Source organism: Diuraphis noxia, unplaced genomic scaffold, assembly GCF_037042655.1.
Source record: "Diuraphis noxia isolate RWA-SAM2 unplaced genomic scaffold, SU_Dnox_SAM2 contig0003, whole genome shotgun sequence".
Classification (NCBI taxonomy): Eukaryota; Metazoa; Arthropoda; class Insecta; order Hemiptera; family Aphididae; genus Diuraphis; species Diuraphis noxia.
In genome coordinates, this window is record NW_028301713.1 from 43,443,756 (window position 1) to 43,459,591 (window position 15,836).

A 15,836-nucleotide genomic window follows, 5' to 3' on the forward strand; every position below is an offset into this window, starting at 1 on the left:
TTTTGTTTATTATATTATTTATGTACAGATGTTTTTCAAGAAGATAAAACTTGCTTGTCAACATATACTCAAGATGCTTGGATAACAGCTATAGCATGGTCTGGAACTTCAAAAAAAAATTCTTATGATTTCTATCCTCAATATTTGTTAGTTGGAGGTGTTGATGGTTCTGTGAATATAGCTATTGTTGATTCACTTAATAAAATCATGTATGAGAAACTTGATAATTTTTGCCGTCCTGGAGGTTTGTGCACAAATCATATACCTAATGTTTAATATTTATTATTATTAGTACGCAAAATACAAAACACATACAAAATAGATAAATTTGTATTTGAATATGTTATAAAAAATTGGAATCATTATGTAAGCTTATGTACATTTCATGATGAAATGTTAATTTTAAAATATATTGTATACATTTTTCAATAAATACTTTTTTTATATGTACATTTATAGTTCCAGTTTCTCATATAGCATGGCATGATGATTCAGTTCCATTTGCTATAGCATTTTCTTCTGGTGCAATTACAGTAGGTAATATTCAACCAATAACTGAACCTGAAACATTAACAATTTGTCGAGTAAATAATTGAAAATACAAGAAATAATTTTAAAAAAACTTGTCAATAACATAAAAATATGCTTTAGAGTCCTGTATCTACGTTGCAATGGTCTAAAATGTTTAACATACTGTCTGTAAGCAATGTAGAAGACACAACCGTTAGACTTTGGATTAAAAAACAAAATTGTTGGGAAATATTTCATGAACTGAATCATTCAAATGAGCCTACTTGTGTGGTTTGGTCCCCTGTTGTGGGTAAGGAATACAATACTAAATTATCATTATTATATTTGTTAAATATATATTATAATATTTGATCTACAATTTATATGTGTATGTATAGGTAATAAAGGACTGTTACTTTGTGTTGGTACTGCAGTTGGCTCCATCAATGTTTGGTTAATACCTACTCCATTTTCTAAAATAAAACCCAGAGTACTATACTCATTCCAAGGTCACATGTTTAATTCTGTTACTTCAATGAGTATCCATGATAGTGGCTTAGTACTGGCAACAGGTTGCAGCAAAGGAAGTAGTGGTGTAGTAAATATTTGGTCGCTGTTTGATGGCAGCTTGTTGAACACACATACTGGATCCGGTGGTGTAGATGATTTATGCTGGATGGAGGACCAACTTGGACTGGCTGTTTGTTTTGCTCGATCAAAGGTAATTAAAACTATTTATTATTACCAAGTAAATTTTAATATTATTATTAATTTATATGTATGTTTCATATGAATTTAAGGATGTAACAGTCATAAAGTTTAGTGCTGATAACCTTACACATAATCGATTCAAATCAAATGCTCGAAGTACTTTGTATCGTCGTGGACTCTATAATGTTAAATACTTCCGTAAATTTGTTAACTCATTGCCTGACTTACTGCAGTTGCAAATTAACCATGAAAAGCATAAAGTGCTGACGGGCGAATGCCTTTTATACAGTGATTATTTAAAAGGACTCATTGGGATTGCACTAGAAATTTGGCCTGATCAAACATTTAGTTTTACGTTTGTACCACCAAATACAAGTCATAGCGTTGAATTTCGTATGTAAATTATTATTATTTTGAAGTTAAAAGCTAATTGTAATTATTCTTTACACAGACGAAGAATGGCAATGGCTACAAAAATTAATCACAGTTTTGAATACTGCTAAAGCTTTACTAACAAGGAAGAATTTCCCTGAGACGTTTATAAGCTACTTTTCTTCTGGTTTGAATGGTATGATACATTCCATTTTCATATATTTTAAAGTCTTATTCTTATATTCATACAAATATGAATTTTATTTTAAAAATAATTTAGAAGAAAATGATGATCATTATTTATGGTCTGAAGCTATTAGCAATAATAAGTGGACTATAGAAGCTGATCAGCAAATTATTCAGTGGTTTAATACAGCTCCTCATGATTGGCAACCATATACCAAATGTGATGCATATCTTTGGGGTAATGGTCGAAATGGACAATTGGGAGATACTGGTATATTCTGTAATTATTATTAATTAATAACTAAGGGTCTGGATGTTGATGCTCTGAATAAAACGAAGAAATTCACTTAAAATATTTCTTAGCTTTAAAATTGTTTAAATATATACTTGTACTTTTAAATAAAAATCAACAAATTAAAAACCATCTAATAAATTAAAAAAATTGTCATGTTTGGCCCACAAAAATCATCAATCTAAATTATAACAATAAAAGCAAAATAAAAATTAATTGTCAATATATATTCGTAGAAATATAAATTAAGTATTTTTCTGAAAAAATTCATCAAGATCCAACAAGGGCTTGATTTTGATTAGTCAAGAATAAATAAAAAACAAATTGTATTTATTTTCATTGTGTTCTGTAGCTGTTGGTCAATGTGTTAATATACGGTCACCTATTAAAATTCAGAACTTTGAAATTGCTCAACGTATTGTTTGTGGTCAAAATTGCACTTTTGTTTTGACTAGCCAAGGAACAGTGTTATCATGTGGAGAAGGCAATTATGGCCGCCTAGGTCATGGACATTCTGATAGCCTTCCTAATCTAACTATGATATCAGCTTTGCAAGGATTTGTAATAACTCAAGTATCCACATCTATTGGTTCAGATGGACATAGCTTAGCTTTGACAGAAACTGGAGAAGTCTTTTCTTGGGGAGATGGAGATTTTGGAAAATTAGGACATGGAAACAATGACCGACAGAGAAAACCCAAACTTATTGAATCTCTATATGATGTAGTAGTTATTCAAGTAGTTTGTGGACATAAACACAGTGCCGTATTATCCCAAGATGGTGAAGTTTATGTGTTTGGAAGTGCTGAACATGGTAAATTAGGTTTAGGCGGGCATATAAACAAAAAACGTCCGACGAAAATTATTCATAAAGGTTTTTTGAATATAAAACACATTGCATGTGGACAAAATCATACTGTTTGTGTTGGAGAAAATGTTGTTTGGGCATTTGGCGAAGGAGAAGGCGGTAAATTAGGAATTGGAAGCAAAAACGATGTCTATGTTCCACAAGTAAGCATTTTTTATAAATCATAACTTAATAATTCCTAATTATTGAACTATTTTAAATTTACATTTTTTATTAGGAAATCATTACACTAACTGGAAAAAATATTAAGAAAGCATACTGTGGAAATGGGTTTACAATGTTCCTTTCAGAAGATGGTGAACTCTATTCATGTGGATCAGATAATCTACAAGATACAACAGACGCTTTATATACTGAAAAATTAAATCCAGAAAAAGTAAATATAACTAATTGTATTGTAACTATTATTTTTATTAAATTGTATTTTTACTTATAGATATTTGAATTCCAAGGTCAAATTGTAACTGATGTAGCTACAGGTCCAGATCATGTATTAGTATTGACTGCTCGTGGTGATGTATGGGCATGGGGTAATAACTGTGAAAGTATTCTTGGATTGGGTCATGATTTACCTGTTCAAAAGCCTATGATAATTCCAATTTTATCTGACAAAAATATAAAACAAGTAAAATAAATATGAATTATAGTTAATAAATAGTTAATATTTAATTCAAATGTAATATTTTATTTAAGATTGCAACTAGTCGTACTCATTGTGCTGCATGGACAGCAGAACCATTTTCAAGAGATTCTATAAATATTTCCCATAGTGATTTACCAACATCTATTCCTTATCAATATGGATATTTACAAGAATATAAAATTGCATCAATTGCTGCTAGAATGAAGTGCTTACAACAGTTTTCAAATATCTTGTACACATGTTGGCAAATGATTCCCTTTAATACTACTGTGAGTAATTTAACTTACTGTATTTATTAATTCCTAATCAAATTAACTAAATTTTTGATTAACCTTACATAGGAATTTAATTGGAGTAACATCAAACGTTGGCATTGGTTAGCAGATAAAAGGCTCAAATGTTTTTATACAAATAAAATCATAAAATTACCATTAATGAAAGTTATTAGTCGTACAATGAATCAAGGCCACAATTATGGTCCTCAAATAATTGTCAAACGTTTGAGTAGTAATGGTACTAGTATGTGTATTTTTGAACAAGTTGCCAAACAAATTGTCAACATTAATGCAGAACTAATCAGACTCCCACTAAGAGCTTGGAAGGTAGTAACATATAAAGTTAATTTTTTACCAAGTACTAGACTTTTTATCAATAATTTAAAAAATATTTCACTTTTGTTTTGAATAGAAATATGTAGTAATTAATGTGTTATAATTTACGATATCTATCACAAAATAATATAAAAACTGTGGTATAATTAGAATAAATCTTGTATACCAACTTTACTAATAGTTTTGCTCCCAAATTATTATACTGTCCACTGGTTTGTTCCTATTTGGATTATAATTCCACTCTTTGGTATCTTAGTTAGTTAGATTTAATTAAAGAATAGAGGCTATTCAAAATATATTTCTATGGTTTGTTTTCATTGACTGTTAAGTATATAGAATCATATTCACTGTATAACTTAGTTACTTTGGAAGTAAGAAGAAAAACAGAGGACATAAATTTTTTATATAAACTATACTCAATAATTTGATAATAGCCCTGAAATGTTGTCCATGATTAAATTTACGGTTTCTTCATATGTAATTTAAGATTTAAAGAATCATTTTATTTGCCTGTAGCAGAAACTAATTTAATTCTCCATTTTATCGTATTATAAAATGGGATATTTAGACATTGTAAATGTAATTCATTTGTAAATTATTTAAGTTTTAAGAAAAATGTCAATCTAGTCATTAGATGATATGTTGTTGTGTATGATTATTTACATATATATATATATATTTTATTTTATTTCAGCTTTGGCAATTGTGGCCATTAGCTGTAGATTGGTTGGTAGTTTGGTAGTTTGGTACTCTTGGGTTTTTGGGACTGTAGGTTTTTGGAACACTTATGTGTTTTGGCAGAATTTCTAGTGGGCACGCATAGGTTTCTGGCATGCCCGGGTGGGAGATGGCGACCTCTCTCTCCAGACACAGTGACTTCCTAAAGAGAGGGCCACTTTTGAAACTGAGGTTTGATCCGGCGACTGTGCGCAACACTGCCGACACCTTTGAATGAACCTGGCCACTCCATCCCAAATTATATATTATAATATTGTTATTGGAATTAATATCCATATAAACTAAATAATTAAATAAATAATAATCCATTGTTTATTATATATGCTCTCAGTTTATAGCAGATTAATATAGAAATTAATTTTATCCAGTGATAAGTTCAATAATCAAAAATTTAAATATATATTTTGTGTGTTGATCAGTTTAAAAAAAATTGTACATACTTTAATGTTTTTAATTTAAAAAAATGATTTTGTTTAATGACTCATATTTTAGTGTATTACTTGGCAAATATTAAAAAAATATTTTTACTAATACTATTTAGGAGGTACTTATATTTCAGATAAATAATTGCTAACTGCCAGCTAATTCACTAAACATCAGATTTTTAACTTTGACTTAAAGTATTTTAGTATAGTGTTATATTAACAATATAACAATTTTAAGAAGTAGTTTTTAATACAATAATAATTTTTTAGGTTAATAAAATTATCTATATATTTTTTTGTATATTTAAGTTTTTTGTGTATATTTTGTTTATTTTAGCTATAGGTGCTAAATTTCTGACTTTCTGAGCTTTAATGATTACTTATAAATACATTTTCAAGTTTGATAATACTAACTTATAGTATTGATCAATCAGCATTTTTAATTTTAATATATTATTTTATATAATTTGGTGATTGATAGTTATTAATTTTTAGTTATAACAAATTAATATAATCACTGAATAAACTATAGGTAAAACTAGTGGGCGAAGGAGCAGATGATGCAGGAGGTGTATTTGATGATACTATTGCACAGATGATGGAAGAACTTCAAACATTGACTGTAAAATTACTTATTTTGACACCAAATGGCAGAAATGAAACAGGCTATAATCAAGATCGATTTTTATTTAATTCAAAAATGAACAATTTTAAACAGCTACAACAATTTCAATTTCTTGGTATGTGGGTTTTTTTATTCTATTTGTTTAATTTATGTTAATTTTATTTATTTAATTTTATCTATCAGGAATGCTTTTTGGTGTTGCTATTAGAACTAAGAAACCCTTGGCTCTTCCCTTATCTCCATTAATTTGGAAAATGATTATTGGAGAGTCATTAAATATGTCTGATTTAGAAGAAAATGACACTTATTATGCACAAAACTTGACAAGTATACAAAATATACATCAAACTGGAGTTACTGAAGAGAATTTTGAAGAAGTAAGAAAAGTACTTGCACATTTGACTTCTACAATAATTATCAATGATTTTACAGGCAATACCTTTTTTAAATATGACTGGTACTGATTGGATGGATAACAGTGTGCCATTAATTCCAAATGGTCATTATGTACCAGTTACATATTCCAATAGATTAACATTTTGTGAGTTAGCACTAAAACAAAGGTTTCATGAAATGGATGAACAAATATTAGCAATACGAAGAGGTCTTTCTGCATTAGTACCTCTGCCATTACTTACTTTTCAAACTGCCGAAAATCTAGAACGTATGATATGCGGACTACCCAATATATCTATACCAGTTTTGAAAACTATTGTTCGGTAATTTTGCATAATTTTTATTTCCATTAATCTATTAAGAAAAGCTTAGGTTTTAAAAAAAAAAATATTCTATAAATGATAAAAATGTTTTATAGTACAGTAATAGGTTATCATATAATAAATATTGTAATGAGCTATGATTTTTCTTCTTCTTGTGCCTTTTATAACTTTCTAAATGGTTTTGACATCAAAATAACATTGGTTTTTTAAAATGTTTCTGAATTATTATTATTGATTTTCTTTACCTTCAACATAATTTTTTTTTCACATTATAGTACATAAACTTTTTTGACAACTTTTACAGGTATAGAGAAATGGATGAAAACTCTCAAGTAGTCCAGTGGTTATGGGATATTTTAAATAGTTTTATGGATTCTGAAAAAGTGCTATTTTTACGATTTGTTTGTGGACGATCACGTCTTCCATCCAACTTATCAGATTTTTCTCAACATTTCCAGGTAAATTTTTTGAACATGTAATCTTATTAATAAGATATTACTTAAATTATGTTCTAATTATTCTTATGCTATAATATACTTTATGTATGTCTTTGCTCTATAAAATTTAACAATCAATATTTTCTCTTTAAAATATCAACAAATAATTATGCCAAAAATCAATTTTATCGAAAACTATTCCTGTGTAAAAATTCTCGTGGTTGCTTCATTTTTTTTTATTTTCCCTGCATTTTTTAAAAACTTACTAAGTTTTGATTGTGATATCTCAAATGCATTAACTAGATTAACTACCCAAGATAAAAATGAGTGATGTTTAAAATTGAAGCGTTTTTTCGACACAGATAAAAAACAACATACATTATTGTAAAATCAATATGTCTATTGTTTCGTTCAAAATTTAAAATACTTAGAAATGAAATAATAAAACTAATATGAATGATATTCAATAATATATAGCTACTTATAAGTTATAATACTTTATAATTGGCAATATCTGATTACATTTTTAAATGTAATTGCTGTAAAAATAAAAATTCTAATGTAAAAAGTTAATAGTTAAAAATTCGAATTATATATAATTTATAAGCTTTGTAAGATAAATGTTTTCATTTTCATCAATTTTTATTATAAAGAATAAAAATAATAATAATTATAATAAATACTTTTAATTATTAGATCATCAAAGTTGAAGATAAAAAAGATGGTTTACCCACAGCTCAGACATGCTTCTTTCAACTGCGGTTAACTGATTACAGTAGTCGTGCTGTATTTGAAGAAAAGCTCAAGTATGCTATTAATAACTGCCGGACAATAGATATGGATAATTATATGTTATTTAGGAATGCAGATGTTGACTCTGATGATGATTTAGAAATGATGATAGTTGAAAGCTAAACTTTCTTATAACCTTTTAAATAATTTATTACCTTAAAAATGTAATAATACTTATAAATATATAAGTTTTTTTGAATAATTATTTTTGTGTATGAATATTGTGTATTGGTTTTCCACACATTAGATATAAAAAGAAAAATATTTTTGGAAATAAATTAGTGCAATATATTTATGTATCTTTCTACAGTAGAAGTTATACATTGTTAGAAAACCAAGTAAAATAATTATAAAATAATCATGTTAATATATTGACTATATGAAATATTTTACCAATATTTGAACCAAAAATAACAAAAAGAAATGAATTTTGTGACTGTTTATATACTTAATTATTTAATATTCAGTGTTACAATATATGCTACATAAATGTTCTACTGATAATTATTATTAAATAATAATAAGTTAAGCTTATTGTTACTTTATGGTATGCAGTGGCGTTATGAGGATTGGTCCTAGGATGGGTTATAAGTTTTTATAGTTGTAATAGTGGGTGCAGGGTGGCTATACCCCCCTTCCACCACAACCAGTGAAACAAATTTAGTTCAGTGCTTAAAATATTTTATAACCAAGTACTCGTAAGAATTTAATTACAATTATTAAAAAAAAAGGTTATTGAGGGGGATATATTCCCATATCCCTCTATAATTACAATACTAATAGTAATGTTATAAACAGTTTAACCAAAACTATTTAATATTATTGTTCTAAAATAATTATCTATGTTTATTATTTTTTTATTTAATTTCAATCATGGTTAAAAATATGTTTAAAATATATTTAAAATTATATAAATATACACGTTTTAACAGAAATACCTAGTATTACTAGTAGACAGTAGTAGTAAATGAAAGATGAAAAATTGATACTATAGTAGTATACTAGTTGTGCCGAGAGAGCGCAAGTCGGCGGCGACCAAAACTCGTTGCGCATCGACGGCGTACGACCAGCAGTCCACTTGGTGGGAGAAATTAGAACTCGAAACCGCGGAGCAACTTCATTTGGATGCGCGGCTGACTTGCACTCTCTCGGCGCAATTAGTATAGTTAATGTCATGAAAAATTAATCAAAATCTTAGGGATAATAAATAATATAAGATTTATTTATGTTTGAAAATTCCCAATTTTGAAAGTTATTATACTACTGACGGAGCTCTCCACCATAAAATTGGCAGAAGATCCGCCAATCTCTGATTAAAACCACAGGATATTCAATTTGAACCTTAAAAAATTTCTCAGATTTTGTTTCAGATCTAAACCTATAAGCTAACCAAAATTAAAAGTTATTGTAAACATTATTGTAAATAATGTAAACATATTAATCATAAAATGTAAGGTGTATTGACATAATTAAATTAACGAATAATAGAAAAAAGAAAATTCAACTTTATTCAACTGTCAGCCACTGATTACCAACAGTTAACAACTCGGCATTATGCCATTAATAAACAACATGCGATAGAGGCATATACAGAGTGATTCTTTTAAGTGGGTACACTAATTATCTCGAAAAGTATTAACTTTTTTCAAAATATTTTTTTACATGGTTTCAAGTTCTTAAAAACCCAACGTTTTCATTAAAAAATTATATTTTTAAATATTTTTTATCCTTATCATTTTTTAAGTTTTTTACTTTTTTGAATGACAACATAGAGTTTTAATTTCATATTCCAAAGCAGAATATTTTTCTAAGTATTTTTATATATAAAAATCGAATTTGGAGCTAGTAGTTTATGAGTTATAGGTATTTAAAGTTTAGATTGGCAGAGTGGAGTGGTACGGGGTTACCCCGCAAAATATTTGTCTACTACTCCGCTTGTCTAAACTTTAAATACATATAACTCATAAACTACTCGTCCTAAATTCGATTATTATGAATCAAAATACTTAGAAAAATATTCTGCTTTGGAATATGAAATTAAAATTCTATGTTTTCATTCAAAAAAGTAAAAAACTTAAAAAATGACAAGGATAAAAAATATTTAAAAATGTTGGTTTTTTAACAACTTGAAACCATGCAAAAAAATATTTTGAAAAAAGTAAATACTTTTCGAGATAATTAGTGTACCCACTTAAAAGAATCACCCTGTAGAGCTAATTGTGGTCACGATTTAAAACATACCTAAATGAGCAAATGGCTATATCTTAAATCGCCAATAGTTTTAATTTTAAACGCATTCATACATTCATAACTTTATAAGTTAGATTATGTCAGTGGCGTTGACAGAAATTTTCAGTGGGATATATATATTCATTATAATTATTTATTTCTAAGATAAATCACAGCCTACTTGGTAGTGCCCCCGCGCTAATATTATACACCTTAAAAAAAAAAGACATATTATCACATTGTGATATGCCCTTCTTGTGAATACGCTCTACAGGGTTATATACATTGTTTGTTAGAGTCCTATACTCCTATTCTACTAAGGCAAATTTTAAAACGTCTAAAAGAAATAGACTTGGAACAGTTGAAACTGAAGATGATTAACGAATCGCGCTTAGTCAAATTGATCCAAGGTAGAATTTATTATGTGAAAACACTCAAGGAAAAAGTTCACATTAAATCGTTTGCATCATATTTTTATTTTATTTTATATTTTCATATGAATTCTATCTATAAATTCTGTCTAGTAATAATTAAATATTCTACTTACTAAAATGTAATTTTTATTTATTCAGTTTTAATAGTGCTACTGCAAAGCATAAGGCAATTTTAGCTTTTTTACAAAACTAACGTGGGTCGCAAAAATTTAGACATAAAAAAGTGGGCCACGAGTCCAAAAAAGTTGAAGACCACTGCTTTAGAAGATCTAAGAGCAGAGAATAGAATATGGCGAATATGCCAAGAGCCCTAGACCAGTAAGAACTAAGACCGTGCCACCGTGGTTGCTTTGCTTGATGCTTACAAAACAAATAACTAAACAGTGTAGCCCGATAACACAGAAATAATATGCAATTTGTTTTGCCATCTTGGAAACCTGACGTGGGTTTAATATATTCAGTTGGTAGCATTGAACTCTATATGATAACTGGAATGCTTACCACCAGCCATAAGACAAATGTAAATATAACCGAGCTAGCCTGTTAGAAAAGGATAACAGATAAGAATGGTGAAGCTATCTTTTTCTATCATACATCATATTATGTTATGAATTTATGATTTCTCAACGTTAAATATAATAATATTCGTTTGATTTCAAATTTTTTCGTACTTTTTTAAATTTTAGCTTAATTAAAAGAAATACGCTAAAACAAGGTCCAAAAACATCCCTTAGGCATAAATTAAACAAACTTATTTTATTTAACCATGTTTAATCTGAATTATTTTGTGTATTATAATAATCAGTTTATATTATTTAATTAAACTTTTATATTTTTTACTATTTTTATACTATATGACTTCAGCAATCTTGTCATTAGAAATTGTGCATGTTAAATACTTTTACATTTTAATTGAGCTTGATTTATTTTATAATTAATATTTATTTTCATTGTATGCTTTTATTCTAACTCTACTGCTTAGCTATTTATGCTCTTATTGTTTTTAAAACTTATTTATCATAATATAATTTTGTTAATTTATGGTGTTTGCTTTTTTTTTATGCTTTAATAAATATTTTTACTAATTTATAGTTGTATTATCATTACAGAAAAATATCTAGCTGAACGCTGAAGTCAACTCAACATAAGTTACCTAGTTAACTTAACAGATTATACAACTTCAAGATCATAACTATAGTTAATAAGGTATCTACAATTTCTTATAGTATCTTTAAATAATTATTTATTTTAGGACATTTTGGTCAAGAAGTATAACAAAAATATATTGAAGATTTTGTTTACTGGATCTTTCCAGTATTAATCGTTCCTAGATTATAAATCTACAATATTAAGTCAAGTACAATTTAAAGTAAGTAGTAGATACAGCTTCAGGTAAGTAGTGTAAGTAAATTTTCTTTTAATTATGAATAATATTAAAAATACTAAGTATGTGTTTATTTTAATAAATATTATTTCACAAAAAATAAAATTGTTGTTATTTTATATGCTTATAGTTATAATTAAAACCTTCTAACTTTCAATTTACTAGTTAATTTATTCCCAACATACAATTTCCCGCAACTTCCTTTACTTTTAGTGATTTATATGAAAACTGCAGAAGTCCACAAGAAAAGTATGTTTATATAATAATTGTTATATTATATTTATAATTGTTATATTCTGTGGTTTTATTACTTGTTAAATTATAAATTATTTATATTCTATTAAAATAATCAAAAAGATTATAAAAAATAAATAAGGAGGTACAAATATTAAGGATTAAACTAAAATAATATTGAGGGAAATAAATCGTAAATGAATATTGGATGCATCATATGCGCGAATGCGCGATGTGCAAGACAAAGATAGTAACACCATTAGTATGCCCCATCTCTTTCTAACATTCCCGCTCGGGTAACACTGCTTGGTGAGCATTCCAGTTATCATATAGAATTCAATGGTTGATAGTCGTGTGGAAAATATTGTTATCAGTTTATCACAAATTTAGCTAAAATGCAAATAGATTAATAATTAAGATATTAATTTCTAAAACAAAAATTTAAATGAATAGACTAAATATTTTGGATCTTCAAACTCAAATCAGCACCTGTGAATCAATTGAAATTTGTCATAGCTGAACAATTTAGTGACACCAACATTTTGAGTAAGTACTTTATAATGAATGAAATAAAATAAATTATGGTATGTTGTTGACTTTATACTTTAATAATATATAGTTACAGAAGAATTTAAGCATTAATGATGTTCCTTGATACATTGCCCCGGTTTCTTCCTACGAGGAGTAGTTACTTGGTTCTTTCTCGATTTAAGCATGTACAAGCAGCTCGTTATAAACGATCTATTAAGGGTAATAAACCATTAACTTATGAGATGGCTGGGCCACCTCACACTATTGCTCATATCAAGAGTTGGAATTCATGGAACACGTGTAAGATATATAGTTAAAAACATTAATATTTAGATCTAAATGTTTTGGTTTTTTCTGTTGTTAAGCTTTAGTGGACATTATTTTTTTCTTTTTATAGGCAATATGTTAGATGGCTTAAGACCTGCTGAAACTGCTATAGATGATGAGTTCATTCGTCGTTTCATGACTGGCACTTGGCATGATTTGATTGCTAGTGAAATTATCATTAAAAGACAACACAACATAATAAGAATAGCTGCCATAACGGTGCAAAAAATTAGTGTAACCAAAATATATTTCCTAATTGGTTATACGGAAGAACTTTTAAGCTATTGGCTGCAATGTCCCATCAAGTTAGAATTACAGTCTGTTGAAGACAGAACTGCAGTGGTGTTCAAATACATTTAGTCAAGTGGAAATAAATTATTATTTTGTCTATTAGAATTTTGATAACAATATCACTAGATTTGATGTAATAATATTAAATATACAAATACCTGCTTGTTTTTTTATAAGAATAAATTATTACATTAAAAGTTGGTATCAATGAATCCTAATGAGTTCCTGTTATTTTTTTCCATAAATGATAATTTTAGATGTTTAGTTTTAGTTACAAGCTTATAGCAATGTATTACATATAAGTTGACTTTATTAAAATATTCAACTACATGATATTATGGTGTAGGGAGAAAGGTTCTCACTACGCCAGGATAGCTTAAAGAAGCACACAACACAAAAAAAAAAATATTTAAATTATTTTTAAATGTTAAATTATTGTAGATATGGCTATATGAAATGATTTAGTGAAAATCTGATGCAAAAAAAAATTATTACCTTAAGAGATATTATAAAATGTAAAATAGCCGCGTGACGTCATTGGACCCTACTCTTCGTAATCGTCTATCTTATACGTGTAAAAGTTCCTCACTTCTCACAACGATTTACCCACCTTAACATTTTATTTTTGAAAGTTAATTTACGTATAAATGTGTGGTTTTGTGTGTTTAAGACGACGCAAGAATCAGAATTTCTATATGACGTTTAGTTTTTTAAATATTTAAAATCTTAAAAATTATATTTTTGTTAAACGGCGCTCCATGGCGATTTAAATACGAAATAAAAATTCCGAAATTTCTCTTTTAAGATTTTAAATATTTAAAAAACTAAACGTCATATAAAAATGCTGATTCTTGCGTCCTCTTAAACACACAAAACCACACATTTATACGTAAATTAAATTTCAAAAATAATATGTTTAGGTGGCTAAATCGTTGTGAGAATCGAGGAACTTGAACACGTATAAGATAGGCGATTACGAAGAGTAAGGCCCAATGACGTCATGCGTCTTTTTTCAATTGCTCATAACTTATTGAATAATGTGAGTAGAAACGTAGAACTTATAACATTATCCTTATAATTGAACATTCTTTCAAATAAAAAAAACTTAATTTTTGTGTTGTGTGCTCCTTTAAGAAGGCTCTAACCTCCGCACATTATGATAAATATTTTAGTCATCTACTTCCTTAAATGTTATTCTTATATATTAAAATTTAAAAGAACATATCATATTAAAAGAGTTGCCATGCAGTAAAATGGATTGTAAAAAGCACTTACTAGGTACAGTTTTTGGGGTTTGGCACTGATCAAGCATGATATCTGATTGATGAGATTTTTTGTCTATGCATGACACATTGACACATAGGGTACATTAGCATCATAACAAGTATTTAGTTGAAGTGTAGGGACTCTGTGACAGTTGCATAAGATCTGCATGGTTATTTGCAAACTGCATAGGTAGTGTAAATAAAAGTGTTATTATAAATGTTAATCATATGTTATTATTAATATTACTAGAAATAGGAATGAATTTTAAGAAAAGTGACATTATAAAATTCAATTTTATTACATGGTATAACATGCTAGGAAAGCACAAATAGAACAGAAATAAATACATTAAATACTACATATTATGTTCTATAAGTGTTTTTTTTTTTTTTTTATTGATCTAAATTCTAAAGACATCGGCGACAACGGCCATTAGTCGTAAACGTTGATTACATTTTTTTTTTCAAGTATCATAAATATATTGTTTAAATTAAATTGTACAATTCATATTTTCTTAAAAAAGTCAAGATTTGGAGTCTATAGTGTTTGTACTGTTACTTTGGTAGTATAAATTGATCAATACTATTATTATTGTATTTATCCTAAGAACTTTAGCTCCGTATACCAGTTATGGGCTTAATATCGCACGTCTTTGATGCGACGAGATAGCTTTAACAGTGATAAACTCTATACCAGAGGTATTTAAGCTGTGTGTCGTCGTACCCAAGTACGCCGCGAGAGTTGACAAAGGTAGCCGAGTCAAAGCACCGGAAACAGCGGAAACCAAAATTAATGTAAGTCATATATTTGAATAGTTTAATCCATTAATGCTATCATGGAGACGATAACCATAGGTACACATCACGTGACTATTTTGAGTTTTTTGATTCTTTTACTATAAGTCACTGTTATCGCAGATTATATAATCTGTGCTGTTATTATCACACGTCATGTTGGCCATAATATCCGTATTGTTTTAATAATAATTTGAAAGTCGTGAAAATATTTTGAATTTGTGAACAGTCAAAGGAGCCATGGGATGAAAAAGTTTGAATACCTCTGCTCTAAACAACTTACGACAGTGGTGTACTTGATCTGCCTAACCATATCGCCGGGTGATCAAAATAGTAATTATTGTACTATCGAAACACAATAATAGTTAATAAAATGTATTTTATTATTCAGTAATAAAATTTAAAATATTATACAAA

General features: G+C 27.8%; 2 protein-coding genes across 7 annotated transcripts in view; both read left to right on the forward strand.

The window, feature by feature from the left end:
* LOC107162428 (putative E3 ubiquitin-protein ligase HERC1) overlaps positions 1 to 8,134 on the forward strand; it is a 33,691-nt gene extending 25,557 nt beyond the window's left edge. For 3 of the 5 annotated variants that reach the window (XM_015509315.2, XM_015509316.2, XM_015509317.2), the window contains exons 47-63: positions 29 to 244; positions 460 to 584; positions 652 to 820; positions 909 to 1,231; positions 1,311 to 1,614; positions 1,673 to 1,789; positions 1,874 to 2,059; positions 2,424 to 3,082; positions 3,157 to 3,315; positions 3,376 to 3,564; positions 3,633 to 3,851; positions 3,924 to 4,184; positions 5,889 to 6,096; positions 6,165 to 6,358; positions 6,414 to 6,700; positions 7,005 to 7,158; positions 7,834 to 8,134. In XM_015509315.2, coding sequence (XP_015364801.2) covers positions 29 to 244; positions 460 to 584; positions 652 to 820; positions 909 to 1,231; positions 1,311 to 1,614; positions 1,673 to 1,789; positions 1,874 to 2,059; positions 2,424 to 3,082; positions 3,157 to 3,315; positions 3,376 to 3,564; positions 3,633 to 3,851; positions 3,924 to 4,184; positions 5,889 to 6,096; positions 6,165 to 6,358; positions 6,414 to 6,700; positions 7,005 to 7,158; positions 7,834 to 8,052 — 3,989 coding nt within the window. In that variant the 3' untranslated portion in view covers positions 8,053 to 8,134. The remainder of the gene's footprint in view (positions 1 to 28; positions 245 to 459; positions 585 to 651; positions 821 to 908; positions 1,232 to 1,310; positions 1,615 to 1,672; positions 1,790 to 1,873; positions 2,060 to 2,423; positions 3,083 to 3,156; positions 3,316 to 3,375; positions 3,565 to 3,632; positions 3,852 to 3,923; positions 4,185 to 5,888; positions 6,097 to 6,164; positions 6,359 to 6,413; positions 6,701 to 7,004; positions 7,159 to 7,833) is intronic. The other 2 variants (XM_015509320.2, XM_015509319.2) reach the window with 2 other exon arrangements.
* Positions 8,135 to 12,591: 4,457 nt separating this feature from the next.
* On the forward strand, positions 12,592 to 13,571 carry mRpS24 (mitochondrial ribosomal protein S24). 2 transcript variants are annotated; one of them, XM_015509314.2, is made up of 3 exons: positions 12,592 to 12,756; positions 12,836 to 13,041; positions 13,139 to 13,571. In XM_015509314.2, exons 2-3 carry the CDS (start codon positions 12,852 to 12,854, stop codon positions 13,426 to 13,428), a joined length of 480 nt encoding a protein of 159 aa, XP_015364800.1. In that variant the 5' UTR covers positions 12,592 to 12,756; positions 12,836 to 12,851; the 3' UTR covers positions 13,429 to 13,571. The 2 variants fall into 2 exon arrangements, with proteins under 2 accessions (XP_015364800.1, XP_015364799.1); XM_015509313.2 differs by having other exon boundaries at positions 12,595 to 12,756; positions 12,830 to 13,041.
* Positions 13,572 to 15,836: the final 2,265 nt, after the last annotated feature.